The 16,888-nt window shown below is 42.8% G+C and overlaps 1 protein-coding gene across 12 annotated transcripts in view; it reads right to left on the bottom strand.

The window, feature by feature from the left end:
• Ric8b (RIC8 guanine nucleotide exchange factor B) overlaps positions 1 to 16,888 on the bottom strand; it is a 104,602-nt gene that overhangs the window by 15,940 nt on the left and 71,774 nt on the right. For 10 of the 12 annotated variants that reach the window (XR_004943270.1, XR_004943271.1, XR_004943272.1 and 7 more), the window contains 2 exons: positions 11,476 to 11,620; positions 570 to 689 (listed from right to left, as the gene is read on the bottom strand). Coding sequence is in view for 5 of the 12 variants with exons in the window: in XM_036169695.1 (XP_036025588.1) it covers positions 570 to 689; positions 11,476 to 11,620 (265 nt within the window). In the remaining 7 variants the exon portion in view is untranslated. The remainder of the gene's footprint in view (positions 1 to 569; positions 690 to 11,475; positions 11,621 to 16,888) is intronic. The other 2 variants (XM_036169699.1, XM_036169700.1) reach the window with 1 other exon arrangement.

Below are 16,888 nucleotides of genomic sequence, written 5' to 3'. Positions count from 1 at the left end.
GTGGAAAGGAGGGAGGTGTGAAGCAGGGAGAGGGGCGCTGGTTGTTTTTGGAACCCCTAATTAGTAAAAGTCCCTGATTTAAAAAAAGTCCTCTATTTGAGCTATTTCTTTCCACTGCTTCCTGAAGGGTATATGACATTTTAGAATTCTTGGTTTCAGCAGCAACTCAAAAAGCAATACTGCAAACTTGCACATCAAAAAGGAAAGGAGAAAAAGCGCACCATGGTTTCAAACAAAAACCAAAACAGACTGAAACAAAAAATACAAGAAGCAGCAAAATCACTGACTCTAACTTGAAGCATTCTTTGGAAGACAGGGAGGTTAGTCAGTTAATGTTACAGCCACCTCTAGTTACTGCCTTAGTGCTGAGTGTTGACATGTCTCAGGAATGCTGCACATCCAGAAGGGGCCCATGGAGAGGGCCATGGTGGCACCTAAGGCTGCTGCCGGGCTCCTGTTCTGATAGACATGGACACAAGAGTTGCTGTGCTATGGGGACTCTCGCTGAGAGAGACAAAGAAATCGACCGTTCTTAGAAACCAAGCAAAAAGTGGACGGGAATACAATACCTGGAGAGTTTATCAAGCATGTTGACAAGTTTCATGGCTTCGTATTCTTTTTGCTCTTCTGTCATGTCATCTATAGGGTTTGGCATTGGTTCCTCTAAATGACCAGTGATAAGATTAATGCTACAAAAAGAAAAAAAAGTTATGCTGTATGTTTTAGAATTATGCTCTTTCTATACTTTTCTGGTCCAAATTTTAAGTTATATAAGAAAGAGTATAATAGCCAAAAATTGGCAATAATTTCAATAGTAATTTTATTGTATAGAATTGCTATAGGAATATTTTTATTATTTTTTAAAACTAATTTGTTTTGGAAAATGAGCTTTTTAGAAATTAAAATGACTTGCCAACTATTTTTTTAAGGCATGGCCGCTTTAAAAAATATAAAATTTAATTGGTGCCATTGGATAAATATCCTTGGATGCACATCTTACTCATTAATTAATTGTAAGGGGACAAATACTTTCAGAAGTGAAATGAGAAAATCCATTTTGTGATACAGCATAAAACAAACATGTCCAAAAAATAAAAATAAAAAAAAAAAAAAAGGAAAAACCAAAAACTGGAAAACTCATGACAGAGAGGCTGCAATCTGGAAATGAAAGCATGCCGATCTATAATCCCAGGAGATGAGTCCATCAGTGAGACCACAGAGCAATGAGTGTTTCAAACAGCAAAAGATGAAGGAGAAGAGTAATTTTAATTACATTTGATCTGACTTAGGGAAGAAATGCAATCTAGCCCACCAAGACACAAATGCAGCTTCTTAGCTTCCTGAAAACAGAGCAAGAACCGCGCTCACAGTGTGGGTTTCTTCTATAAACTCTGTATGAAGTCCTAACACCCAATTTTACTCTTAAGTAAGAAGCCACACTTCTATCTTCTCCTTTTTACCAAGGAGGGCAAATAAAACAGCTCTTTCAGTGTCTGCTAAATATCAACCCCTTAAAATCTGACTCTTGAGGAGCCATGATCGACAGTTACAGAATAGGTTGTTTCAGTGATGGAAATGAGAACAGCCCTGCAGACCGCACCGTGATAACAAATGGGTTTCTAAGGTCTTTTAGATAAAGGACCAATGCTTTCAGGGCTGGGCCAAGATAAGCAAACCAGTACAAATTGTGAGGTGTTGGAGCCTGGGGTAAACTGAAGAAAAATACTGTATGCGCCAACTAAAGGCACGGAAATCAGCTGGCTCGTCCAGTGGTCAGTTCCACTGAGTTCCACTCCACTTCCATTTGAGACTGCTCAGTTGTCGTAAAGGTTAGCTCATGGTCACTATCACTTACTACGATTACATTTCCTTTTCTATTGCTAGATTCCTCAAAGGCTACAGACCACGGATTCTTGTTGAAGAGTCTGCATTGGCAGTCTTAGCAAACTCGGTTTAATGTCTGTGCTGATTTTCTCAGATAGGGCCTATGACTAGAAATGTGATAAAAATCTGCTCTGCAGGACTTAATGGTGCACACCTAAGATTCTTGCTTAGGGCTGAGAAGTGAGGAGTGTAAATCTAATGCCAGCCTGAGTAACTTACCGAGGTTAAAAGAGGGTAGAACACTAGGTGAAAAACTAGGTATGAAGCCATGATTAAACCCCTAGGACGACCTTCCCTCCTCCCCTAAACAGACAAATGAATCAATCAGGAAAACTCCTTGTTCCCATCAGTAGACTATGTACAAGACAGGAAGTCGCAGAATTCCTCAGGGAAAAAGGTAGGATTAGGGCAAGCAGAAGACTGGGATGTAGAGACCCTGACTGGGATATAGAGACCCTGACGTTTGCTCTACCCACTTGCTTCTGGGTATCCTCTTGTGCTTCAGGAACTCCAGGGTGACCTAAAAGCATGCAGCTTGGTCACTTCTTCCTAGTCTGGACTACACACTACTCACTTGGAGAACTTTAAGGACAGAGCTGGCCTTACCTTAGATCAATGTGTAAAGTTTCCCATGTGATCTTGATACACAGCACGGGACTTACTCACTGCCTGATCAGACACCACTGTGTGCGCTCCGTTTTAAAGATGTCCACAGAAGAGAAAGGGGCCTCTAGTTAGAGGCCATCACAAACTTGCTAAATGAGTCACATATTCTCAAACTTCAGCACAAAGAGAACGGAACACGGCTTCTGAGAGGGACGGAAAGGCAGTGCCCCGCAGCTATCTGCGCAGGCAGATGGCTTTTGCTACCTCCTAACAGCTAGGCTTAGAGGTGAATCCAGGTACTTCCTAAGTTGTAACTCCTCTCAAACCAGTACAGCGCAATGGAGGTCAGTACATAAGTCTTGAGAGCACACTTCCCACACTGACAGGTGTGATTTGAAGAACCACACCAGTAGACTTTCGGAAGACAATGACAGTTAGCACAAGCAATCATCTACCTCAGAGCAGTGTCAGGAACACAATGGCGAGCCCTGTGGACTCCTAGGCTGGGCACACAGTTCTTTTCTGGGTATCTTTCTTTCTTTATTATTATTATTATTATTATTATTATTATTATTATTATTAATTTATTTATTTAGTTTTTTTGAGACAGGATTTCTGTGTGTAGCCCCAGCTGTCCTGGAACACAGAGATCCGCCTGCCTCTGCCTCCCGAGTGCTGGGACTAAAGGCATATATTGGTGGGATGATGTTCATTTGAGTCTCCTGACTGCTGAAATGACCCAGGGCCATCTTTGTGGTTAGACCCCTCTGTGTCTGAGCATGAAGGCAGCACTCTCATTCTCAAAGTGGGAGGCCCTCCTCAACCCATGGAGAAAACACAATGCTCCAGGAACCCAGGGACTCGGGGTCCATTTCTCCCTCTAAACAGACATTGTTTTTCCTTATGATACTCAGAGGAATGTAAACAAAACCACAGAAAACACAAGCCAGGCCAGCCAACTGTGCCACTCTCCCATGAGAAAAATGCCAGTCTCCTAGAACCCACATCCAGAAGGAGAGAAACAAGTCTCCACGGCAGCAGTGATGCAAAGCTGTGCATCTGGGGATGACATACACCCAGCACCCTTAACCCTGCACTCCAAGACTCAGCAAAGGTTCCGAGTCTCAACTATGAAATTCTGAGGTTACTCTTACTTTGTTTGTTTGAAGACTGAGTCTTAGTTCCTCCAAGGACACTAAGAGGGTGGCCATATTTACTTATTTAGCTTGCACACCCCCCCCCCCACCCCGGTCCATCCAGTCCTGTGATTAGTTATATCTTCCAATCAGGTGACAAGTGTCTGAACTCCTGGGGACACTAACCAGGACTGTCTCTGAAGTAAGACCATTACATGAACTGGCCAGTGATGGCCTGACGCCAGAAGGATAATGCCACACAAAAAGGCAGAGCAAATGAGCATGTGGATACAAGCTGAACTACAGCTCAATTCTTTGACTCTTCTAAGTGTTGCTGTTTCAGTCAATATCAGCATCACTTAACGAGAAAAGAACGACATGTAAACCTAGCTGTATGAAAGCTTCAACCTTTAAAGGCAGGGCTTAAATTTTTCTTTTGGAAGGAAGGGTGACACACTGCTCCAACAGTGGTAGTCCCCACAGGGCCAAAAACTGCTCTGGCTGCATTCCTGGCTCCCGTCTGCAAGATAGTTCAAGCCTGGTACTGAAATCAGGTTTCAAAATCCATGGCTGGAGAGGCCATGTAGGCTCACAGAGCTAACTTTACAAGGCCTCCAACTGCCTTCTAAACGTTGATGTTAATATCCATAGATAAACACTACCTTAGGGCAGAAGCTATTCTTTACAATAAATGGTGGTGAATGCAGAAACTCCTGGCTTCAAGGTGCCCAGAAAAAAGAAACAGCTGAACTCAACCCTAAACAGGACATTTGTACCACTATCTTTAAGGTTCAGGGAATAGAGAGGAAGAACGTCAGGGTGGGAAAACAGAGACTGAAGTGAAATGCTATCTTTGTGGCATTACCCAGCAACTACAATCATGCCTTATGCAGTTGCCTGCACTGGTCAGGGACAAGAATAGGCCGGTCACCATCAGGCTTGAGTGGGTGAGGGGCTCAAGGGGGCCCACCTTTGTTGCTAAACTACTGACTACTAAAGATTCTGGGGAAGGAACAGTCAGGATCTTCAGATGTCCACCCAATGATAAGCCCACCAAACTACAAGGGCCCTGGTGAAATATGTAGGTCACAAAACCAAACCAAAAGATAGGGATGTGGACAAGGGATTTGTGGAGAAGGGTTGGTGACAGGGATGGGAGAGAGAAAGAGAAAGTAGGGATTACTATTTTATATATATATATATATATATATATATATATATATATATATATATATATATATATATATAAATATAAATCTTATATATAGGAATTATAGTTCATATGTTCATGGATGAAACTGTCAAATCCTCATAGAGACAGACAGTCAGCATAGAATGCATGCCTGGTATGACAGAACTCTACTCATTCCATCAGCTGGCTGCTATGTGAGACTATAAGCCTTATTAGAACTTGTTTTTATAAGGATGCTAGAAATTTTTATCTGAAATATCTACATTCTGAATGTTACCAAGGGATTGATTTTAAGAAACACTTTTCAAAATGATAACAAAAATACAAACAAACAAACAAAAACCCTAATGGGACAAACCAAACATCTGTGGGCAAAAATCCTGCTTACACGCTGACAAATTTGCAACCTTTAAAGAGTTTTTAGGAAAAGGCATTCTTATACGCCCAGACCGGGAAGGAAGGAGCAGCTGGGTAGAAGGAAGTTCCATGGAATAAAGCTCACAGTGTCTTTCCTGGATGCCTCCCCAGAGTACCTGCTGCTACACCTCCCCACGCAACAGGGAAAGCAACAGGCCATGTGTTCATCTCTTGAGCCCCAGCCTGGCTACCAATGCTTCTCCACTGGAGGTGCCGACTCAACCCAACACTTAACGCTCAAAAAGTGTGTTAATGTAGTAGCTGGAGGGATGGCTCAGCACTGACGAACAGGGGGACTGGTCTGATGCCCAGCTCTCACCTAGGGGCTCACAAGGTCTGTAACTCCAGGAAATCTGACATGCTCTTCTGGCCTCCATGGGTACCAGACATGAACATGGGGCACATATATACATGCAGGCGGAAGACTCAAACATAAAATAATTAAAAATTTATTAGTGTAGTCAACAAACATTTCTATAAAGACAGATTTTTTTAAACTTCCGAGCCCTCATGGAACTTACCTTCTAGCAAACAAAGGAAAACCAGGCCTAATGAATAGGGCAGCTTATGGTGTGATAAAGGCAGGAAGTGCTGTCTAAAAAAAAGAGGCACTGCAAAGAAGTCTGAAGTGTGGGGTGGGAGCAAGTTCGCAGCGGACTAACCAGGTTGTACCGGGAGAAGAGACTCAAGTGAGGCCTCAGCGGCCATCTGGAGGATGTGGCCCCAGAAGACACTCAGGGTCTGACAAGCGGTGAAGAGGTTAGGCGGGAGCACACAAACCAGTTCCGACTCTTACTTTATGGGATCGTACCGACGGCTGTGTTGAGAATGGAATGAAAAGTTCAAAGGTGGAATCAACAAGGTCACCAGAAGGTGACTGAAAACAAGAGAGCGAGGGTTGTGACGTGGTGCTGGAGCACCAGCTTCCTATGTAAGAAGCCCTGGTTCAGTCACTAATATCAGCCAAAGGGGAAAGGATTTCGGAAAGTGTCAAAGTTTCCGCTTCGTGACAGTTAAGAGCAAAGACACAACTAAATTCTGAGTGCATTATAAAGACCGAGCCATGGCAGACAGGGGTGTGTGAGTATTTACTGAAGGACAGTGACTCAGTGGCACTCCTGTGTGTGCATGGAGATGAGGGCATATGCAGATACATTTATTCTCTGTTTGGGAATTATTAAAGACAGATAACCATGTCAGACAGCTCTGAACAGGGAAGCTGCATGAAGGACAAGCTCCTGTTCCTCTCTGATTAGTGGAATGGAGTGGTAGATAGAGTACAGGAGCAATTAAATCACAAGTCCCTACTTCTACTGAAAACATAAACATGCACCTCCTGGAAAATAACCCATGCTCTGAGCATACAGAACAACATATACTATGTTCATATAGCACATCTTGAAACTTGGCTTCAATAGGAATATAAAATGGTGCAGCTGAGGTATAAACAATATGCAATTCCTCAGAAAGCTGAACATGAAATCACAGGTGACACCACTCAGGAAAGAGGAAAGCAGGGACTTGAAGAGATGCCAGGCCACTCATGTTCAGTAGTATTATTCACAAGAGAAAAAAGATGGAAACATTTCAAGTATCCTTTGATAGCCAATGTGTAAACACTATGTTTATACAGTGAAATGCAGAAGCATCCAGTCTTCACATGGGAGGACATTTTGATACATACTACAATATGGGTGAAGCCTGATGACTAACTATGTCATCAAAGGACACTATTATATATGATTTCACAGGCATGAGGTTTCTCGATATACACACACGAAGAGGCTAGGAGAGGGCACAGGACAATGAGCAGTTTTACTGGACAAGAGGAAAAGTTCTGGTGATAAACTGGCCCAGTACTCTCAAGCACTCTCAAGGCTGGGGCAGGAGGAAGGTAAGTTAAATGTCAGCCTGGGCACTGAGACAATTACATTTTGAAAAGGCAAGTATTATAAAGCCTGGTAAGTGTGTGAAGGTGATGTGGATATGGCAGAAACTATAATGGTTTTGTTTCCAAGTAGGGTCTTTTCATGACCAGACCTTAGATGTGTTTCACTGGGTGAAACCTTGGTTCCTAGATTAGTTAAATCCTAGTATGTACAAACACAGTCTAGATTAGGCAAAGAGAAAACTCTCCAAGTTGATCTGTAGTTCATTCGCTTTAAGAAATACTAAAACCATATAATTTATACAACAACAAGACAATTACTACCAAACCCGAGCAGCACAACAAAATCTTGACAGAGGAGAAGAAAACTCAGGCATGATGTGTTGCTCAAATTTCTAAATGTCTTATAATTAAAAACCCAGAGCCAGATATCAGGGTGAAAACTGGAAGATCAGAGAGCACAACAGCCAGCTACTAGCTGTTATCTCTACGAAATCCTCAGTCTAAAGAGAGTGAGTTCCTGTTTCCTCACACCTTCCATACTTTTTTCTACCCAGATATCACTCCCTGGGATTAAAGGTATGCCACCACTGTCTGGCCTCTGTCTAATCTAGTGGCTGGCTCTGTCCTCTGATCCTCAGGCAAGTTTAGGGTACACAATATATCACCACAATGATGCCTCACTGAAGGGACAGTCCGCTTGGACAATGCTGCAGCATCTGAAATCAGTGTACTCAGGAAAACTGTTCCAAGAGTGTTGGGCGTAGTTCCAAGGCTCTGTACTCCACTCACATGGAGACTCAGAAATTATGCAGGGCTCTGGCCACTTTGACCCTGCCCCTCCTCCTGCCTCTCTATAAAGCAGCCCCATAAGATACCTCTGGATGCCTATGCACCTAGCCTGAAAGCTATGGACTGAAGGCTGAAAGTAAGTCAAACACATTAAGCATCCATCTTTCCACTAATGTTTAGAATGACATAAACCACATCAGTTATCAAGGGGCTCCATGCTCAGAGACATAAAAGAGAGATGTATAAAATTAAAATTTAGCTGAGTGTGGTGGTATGGGCCTTTAATTCCATTATTTGGGAGGCTGAGGCAGGTGGACCTCTGTGAGTCTGAGGCCATCTTGGGCTAAAAAGTAAGATCCTGTCTAAAACAAAACAAAACAAATAAACAAATGAAAATGAGTTTAGACAGTTGGTTTCCTTTTGACAAAGGACTGTATCTAAAAACTTAACAAGCCTGACTGGCTAGATGTCCTTGTAACTGATTCTAGGAGTATACTTTGTTTCAAAGTGCCTAAATTGCAGAAAGCCATTTTCAGTTCATTAAATACTGTAAAAGTAACTGTGTTCTAAAGCCTGGACAGAAGCTCCATACTATCTTGGTTTTAGATTCAAATAAAGGATTACAGGTTACCCTGGAGCATTAACCAGGATCCATTTATGTTTTGACAACAGGACTTGAGCCACCTGGATGAAAAGTGATTACTTTTGCTAATACCATCAACGGCTGTGAATAAATGTATCACAAGAACAGCACAGTAGGGTCTTGGGGACACTGGATGATAAAGGGACAGTCAAATGAGACATCCCTCCAGAGGCCCACTTTCTAAGCTTGGTCAGAGTAGTAAAAAGTTTTCCTCACAAGTTCTTCAAGTTCCGTGGATCACTCCCCAGAGTAACAGAGGGTTGCCTTGTTGACAAAGTATTTTATTCACTGTAATTTCCACAGGAACCCCTGGAAGAATATATATTAAAGTAACATTAAAGATTCCACCAGGTTTTCCCCGAGAGGGAGATCTGAAAGACAAACAGACACTAATCTATTTGAAGGGGGTGTGGATTACTTGAAAACTCGGATTTATGCTTATAATGAGCAATGTTTCAGAGACCAAGATTTTACATTGGTGACGACACGGTCAAGTCCAAGAGCTGAGAAAGATTTCAGTAAGGCTGCAAAGCCCAAGCAGTTTCGTCCCATGGCAGAGAGCTAAGATATCAACATTGATTCCAACAAAGGTGCCTTCTGAGGTCTAACATCACCTCTGCAACCTAATGAACCTTAATTTCCTACACTGTTGGGAGCAGCACAATGTTCCTGTGCCTTCTTTGAGCTCCTTGCTACAGTAGTACTCTATACTTTCTAGCTACCACGGCCATTATAAAAGCCAGTTATTAGATAGACTCAAGCACATACACTGAAATGCTAAGACACCAACCACCTATGAATACTTAGGAGTTTTCTACCTTTGCGGATTGTGTCCACATGCCTTGGAATTTGAGAAAAAGCTCGTATTATCTCCATCTTCATTTACAATGACAAGCTGGTTGTGGTGGTGTGTGCTTAAAGTCTGAGCTACTGGGGAGCTAAGGTGTAAGTATTGACTTGAGTCTATGACTCTGAGATCAGCCTGGGCAACACCACAGTGTACACCTGCCCCCATCCCCAAATACACACCAACAACGAAAAAGGGGACTTCATCACTAGCATATCTTTAATCCTCATGAAAAGACACGAAGCACTACAATGACATGGGAATGTAGTTTATGGAATGGATAAAAACAAGAGCTTGCAAAACTAATTCAGAATATTGACTTGAATAAGTACAATCCCCCCATTTTATGTTCAAATACTTGACGGAGGTTCAACCCATAGCCACAGCCTAAGTGACAGCAGCCTGTAAAGCTTACTGCTTAAGACCTGTCGATAGTACCGCCCCCACCAAGCTTTTGTTTCTTAGGTAACATTCTGTAAGATCCTGCTGAAGCTCAGAATATTAGGATGCTAAAAATAACACCATGTACTCAAACCTGATTTGTCGAGAAACAGGTCATATTGTTCCTGCCTGATTGGAGACTGGTAATTTTTTCACTTGATGGCAATTTAATATTATCCTGTCAACAGAACACAATCTATACTTGATTTTACAGACTGTGATTTTCTATTCTTGGTTCCCTACTTCATAACCCCTATCAGTCTCCAGAAGAAGGCCAGCAGAAAACAGCATGTCAGGACCACTGACAACAGCAACCAGTCATGGAACCCAGTGAAAAGGCAGCTCAAGTGACTGTCAGCAAGTGGAGACTGGGATAGGAGTTGGAGAGGATGAAGGGTAGGGAAGGGCAGAAGGAAGGCGGAGAGGAGGGGCAAGGGGGCGGCTTCAGAGAATAAGAGTGCCTTTAATCACACATACTGACTGAGAGGTCACCGAGTCTTAGGTCTGTCCTTCCAGGGCACCGAGACACTGTTAAAAGCTGAGCTCCGAAGTGTGTGCTCAATTGTAATTCAGTGCAGGGAGAGCGGCTCTCTGTTTGCAGCTCTGTGCCTTGTTGCAACACTTTTGACCTGTACAGGTTTCTTACGCAAGGTTGCTCAGAATGAGTGAAGCCTCAAATGACCACCTTCAATACCTGATGTTAGCTGTGTGCTGTATTATGTCTGCATGTGTGTTAGCTGTGTGCTGATTTATGTCTGCATGTGTTAGCTGTGTGCTGATTTATGTCTGCATGTGTGTTAGCTGTGTGCTGTATTATGTCTGCATGTGTGTTAGCTGTGTGCTGTATTATGTCTGCATGTGTGTTAGCTGTGTGCTGTATTATGTCTGCATGTGTGTTATCTGTGTGTTGATTTATGTCTGCATGTGTGTTAGCTGTGTGCTGTATTATGTCTGCATGTGTGCTAGCTGTGTGCTGATTTATGTCTGCATGTGTGTTAGCTGTGTGCTGATTTATGTCTGCATGTGTATTAGCTGTGTGCTGTATTGTCTGCATGTGTGTTAGCTGTGTGCTGTATTATGTCTGCATGTGTGTTAGCTGTGTGCTGAATTATGTCTGCATGTGTGTTAGCTGTGTGCTGATTTATGTCTGCATGTGTGTTAGCTGTGTGCTGTATTATGTCTGCATGTGTGTTAGCTGTGTGCTGTATTATGTCTGCATGTGTGTTAGCTGTGTGCTGTATTATGTCTGCATGTGTGTTAGCTGTGTGCTGTATTATGTACACATGTATGTTAGCCGTCTATTAGAAAGACTCACATAAAGGAAGGCAAACAGTCACAATGCTCTGTGAAACTGATGATCAGCATCTAAAACTGCCAGCACTCTTATGGCTGAAAGAGGGTGATGAACTTGTTGAAAAAATCGTGCAGCACATTTCATGAAATACTTTCCTTCAATCACTTAAGGTCACTCTAAGGGACTAACTATACGAAACTGTGTCTAAAACACTGGGGAACAGAGAACTCACAACTTCACAAGAGGAAGCCCTGGAAAAGAAAGCCACAGGGAGTGGAAGACAGAGCACTAACTGAACGACCCCGCTCCAGGTAAACAGGAATGTGGTACTGTACTTTGGTTTTGCATTTTTGTATTCTTCAGTGTCTGTGTCCTCGTCCTCCGAGTACCAATTGTCTCCTCTTCCTCCAGCCAAGAGGCCCCTGGCCGCCAACAGTCCTGCGGCGTTCCCATAGCCAGTGTACTTCAGCAGGCTATCCACTGCAAAACACAACAGGGTTTTAGACAGGGCTCCTAGGGTACTCACCATCGCCACCCACTTTCCAGCACAGAGGTAGGGCTACCTGCTCTGGCAGGAACCCTTTGAGAGGCCTTTAAACATATAGTGGTTAGGCTGGACTACCTACAAACACTCCTGCTTGCCATGAAGACTGAGATCCTGTTTTTAGACAATCGGCAATTCTGAAATTACTCTTTGGTACACACTTTGGGAAATGTGGGGCCTCTCTGCCCCTATTGGTAGGAGCCATGTATTAACTTCCTGATCTCTAATCTTATTTTTTTTTAAACTAAAATAATGAAGGTCAGAGTTCATGCATGTAGCATGAACAACCTTAAATTATTTTTAATCCTTAAAGAGACAGGAAGGAAAATATATAAGAAATATTAACACCTAAGGGTATCAGCAAATTGGAAAGGCTAACACATTACTAAGCAGGGCAGGGCTTAGTGAAAAAAGTGTTTGTGACACAGGCATTCTAGGAGCAGAGTTCAGCTCCCCAGAACCCATGTAAGAGCTGGGCAGGTACTTGTAAGACAGAGACAAGATTTCCTAGGTACTAGCAAGTTCCAGGTTCAATTGAGAGACCTGCTTCAATAAATTGAGACCTGAGGAAGACATCCAACGTCAATTTTGAACCTTCATATGTACACATGTGAGTACTTACACATACACACATATGCAAAGGTCAGCAACAACGTAAAAACACAGGAAGGTCACTAAGTCAGACAAGCTAGATTTCAACACACTCACTATCACTAGCAGCAGAACCTGGGTAAATTACTTTGCAGTTCACCTCAGTTTTCTGACCTCTAGAAATGGAGAAAGAACTACCTACCTCACAAATTAATACCACTGAGCTCCTCAGAAAAGTATGTGGCAAAAAGTAAGCTCTCTTCTTACCTTGGTGAATACCATATAAAAGGATTATGTTAGAAAACACGTGCACACACATGCACGCACACACACATACACACCTGTACTGCAGAGACACATGTTCAGGTATGTGTGTGTGACATAAACTTTTAAGGAACAGACTGAACAATTACTGGCAACTTTATATAGGGTACTTCATTTTCTTCAGGTACAATTTCAAGGCACACAATTATGTATATAATAAAAAGAATAAAAACTGTCAAAATTGGCTTTGGGTAGAATGTTTATAAAATGACATCCTAAGGTCAAAACCACACATTTATACATGTATAAAACCATGCTAAAACCAACAGTTGAAATAGCACAACTCATACCATTCACCTCAAAAAATAATGCTGGAAAAATTCATAGATGCAAGATAGGTGTGGAGGAGGAAGGGAGAATGTGTGTGTGGACTTCATCTGGGGACGGGGTCACACAGAACAGGAGAATATGTGTGTGGACTTCATCTGGGGACGGGGTCACACAGAAGAGGAGAATGTGTGTGGACTTCATCTGGGGATGGGGTCACACAGAAGAGGAGAATGTGTGTGGACTTCATCTGGGGACGGGGTCACACAGAAGAGGAAGGGGAGAGAAGTAAAACTAAGAATGTTTGAAAAAGCCATAAGAAAACAGTATAAGCTTACTTACAAGTACATATGTATGTGTGTGTGTGTATGTGTATAGTGTGTGTATACATTCATATATATGTGTGTATATATATATAGTGTTGTATACATTCATATACATGTGTGTGTATATATATAGTGTATTTGTGTATATAGTATGTGTATACATTCATATAGTGTGTGTATACATTCATATATATGTATATATATGTGTGTGTGTATATATACACACACACATATATGTGTGTGTGTGTGTATAGTTTACATGCAGTTATGTCACGAGGCATGATAATGCTCCCGACGAAGGGCCACAGATTAACGGAAACCAGTGCCAGGCATGGGGAACCTCCCTTTGAGTTGTTGCTCAGGGAGGGTCAAGGGATCCCCCCCAAACAATATAGGCCACTGCCTTTGGCTGCCTGCCAGAATTTTAAGGTGAGACCTGACTGCTGGACACCTCACACTTCAGACACAGGACGCGGAGGACTCAAGCTGACTGGGCTGACAGGACCGACTCTCACAGCATCTGAGAGTATTGCTACACAAGCTGCCAAGGGAGAAGAGCATTATCAGTCCTCCAGCAGTGAAGCCTGTGACTGACCTGGCAGGACATGCCCAGGGGAGCAACAGTGGTACCTCTGGAGGCTAACCAACAGCTTTCGATTAGACCAAGACCCACTCAACAGGAGGGACTTCAAACCTGGCTCTGTAAACCCAGCTAACTGTCCCTGGTCATAGATCCTACTGGAGAACCTACTACTGCCATTACCTAATTCAGTCTCATTTCTAACTGCATCCTCAATGCTTATCCCAGTGCCCACAGATACATACAGCTCTCATCCCTCATCAAAGACGCTTCTTTCTGCAGCAGATGGAGGCTACTACAGAGGTCCACAAGCGGTCAGAATGCAGGGAGTAAGTGATAGTGGAGTGTGCAGTCCCATCAGCACACCTACACCTAAGACTCGGGAGCCACTGTGGGGGGTGGGAAGACTGTGAAGACTGCTGAGAACCAGAGCTCCAGGACAGCTGCTACTAGACAGTGTCTTGTAGACACACCAGGGATGCTGCACCCTGCACGAGATCTAAACAGAGGGATCTCCTAAATAAGACCTGGATAATGACACCATTAGTCAACACGCCAACATCAATAGGGGAAATTTCATAAGCCTGCCTCCCTCCCCGTCAAGACGAAGATTTATGGGCAATCAATGGTGGCTGAGAAAGGAAGAATCAGTTTTCTCCACAGATGAGCTCCGAAAGATTATCCAACCCAAGTGGTCAGCCCTAAACATATACACACAGCAGCAACACTAAACAGACTCAGGAGGCTCTTGGATGTGTGTGTGTGTGTGTGTGTGTGTGTGTGTGTGTGTGTGTGTGTGTGTAACTATACAATTCCATTAGAAGTCATGAATTTGAGAGGGGTGAGGAGTATGGGAGGAGTAGGGAGGGGTAGGGGTGGAAATAATACAAATATAGTACTCATGGATCAATTTTAACAACCAATAGTAATTATCTTGAGGACCTTAAAAGAGGCAAAGATAGAAAAATAGATAAGAAAAGGGGATATTCTGGTCAGAGTATTAAATTATAAAGAACATGAACGACACAAATTTATTAAATTTGAAATACTTCAACTGGAGAGCACTCCTTTGACAGGCAAAAGTGCCTACTCTGGGGACATACAAAGGAGTCCCTCCTTTCAAGGAGTATAGAAAACTGGTTACATTTGGAAACATGGAAATATGGGTTAAATGTTTATACTATATAACCCAAGCTGGCCTGGGGCTCACCTTCCTCATTCCTAGGTCTCCAGAGTACTAAAATCATAGGCAGGGTGCTACCACACTCAGCTTCAACTGGTCATTTTTAACCTTAACTGTATTTTAACCTTAGCTGTATTCCTTCTCAGTGGTACTGACAAGTACTCTAAGTATTTAATGAGGGGGAGTAATTTGAACCTTTGAATAAATCTGATATACTGTCTCTTGTCGCCAGTGCCTCAAGCTGCACTGATTCAAGTAAGTTAGCAAATGCACAGTGAGCATTCAAGGGGACAAAAGAAATGTCGGTGTATACAGGTGTCCATACCTTGATTCTCAGAGGCCAGACAGGATGTTAATGGTCAGCTACAAATCCACTGATGATCAAGGAGCACAGATCTAAGCCCTCAGAACACTGATGCTTTTAAAACAAGCATTACTGCTAATGCTTATTTTTGTTGGTGTCCATAGGTTGGAAAATGAACACGAGCCTCACAGATGACCACTGAGCTATACCCTATCCTCAGGCTTTTTAAAAGTAAATAGGGATGTTTAGTGGTGTCAGAAAACTGACATTTACTGAAAATTTTAAAGCCTAAACTGTTCAATTGTTCAATATGAATAAATGGTTTAAATAAATACACTAAAGAATGACACAAAAGGAACTGGAAAGATAGCTCAGTGGTTAGGAGCACTGGTTGCTCTTTCAGAGGACACGAGTTCAATTCCAGATGGCAGTTCCTAACTGTCTGTAACTCCAGTTCTAAAGGATCCATTTTCTTCTTCTGGCCTCCGTAGGTACCAGTCATGGCAGTGGTGCACAGACATACATGTAGGCAAAATACTCATACAAATAAAATAAAATGTTAAAAAAAAAAGACACAAAATGGCCCAAGGTTAGAACAGTCTAAGGTCCCAAAGACTAGGGAAGACCAGGAGAGGTTAGAGAGAAGTAAACAGAAAGTTAGTAAGTGCTTTCCTTCTGTGCAGACACCCTCTGGAAGCTGCTTAATAACAATGGCCCTGCTATTTCAATAACAACAATGTTTACTGATCTTCTACTGGAACGATATGCCAATTCTGTGAGAAACAGGTTACAGAGATGATTTAAGACATATTATTGATTCCAAAGTAAGTAAAGTTAAATGGAACCTCATTAAGTTTTTAAATAACTAAAAACTGGGACGCAAAGAAAGGAAACAAATGGATGCAGACTCCTAACAGAGAGGAGTACTGGGGAAGCCTTCGGTTACTGGAATACAGACTCCTAGCAGAGAGGAGTACTGGGGAAGCCTTCGGTTACCTTTACTGTAGTGTTAAAGTACACCCTATAGTTCCTGTTTGACCCTGTGAAAGGAGAAGGGAAAGATGGACTGAACTCGGCTTACTATGGAAGGAAGTATTTTCTGGTAGTGCTACAAAGACACACTCTCTCTCTCTCTTTCTCTCTCTCTCTCTCTCTCTCTCTCTCTCTCACACACACACACACACACACACACACACACACGGACACACGGACACACGGACACACGGACACTTGTTTTTTGTCACAGTGACTGTTTTTGTTACTAACATGAAGATGCTGCTGAATTCCAACAGTCTCAGCAAGCTGAAGTCTGGATGCTAGAGGAATGCAGCCCCACAGCAGGCACTGGTGTGCCTGCACTGGCTACCCAGATGTGAGTTCTGCCACCTTACCACAGGGCAGAGCTCCTACTCTTTTATCGAGAGGAAAGCACACCCAGAGACCACTGTCCCTTCCCAGGGGACTCTTTCCACCCAGTCAAAGCTGTGGCTTCTAGAAATCTAGACGAGCAGCAACTCTAACTAGTACTCTTTTCCAGTTCCATTTCTGTTTCTACACAGCTGCCCAGGACGTGCTTCATTCAATACAAACATGGCTGTGTTACCTTCCTGGAGGTAGCCTCTCCTGCTT

Source organism: Onychomys torridus, chromosome 20 (assembly GCF_903995425.1).
Source record: "Onychomys torridus chromosome 20, mOncTor1.1, whole genome shotgun sequence".
Lineage (NCBI taxonomy): Eukaryota > Metazoa > Chordata > Mammalia > Rodentia > Cricetidae > Onychomys > Onychomys torridus.
This window is presented reverse-complemented; position numbering and strand designations above follow the sequence as displayed.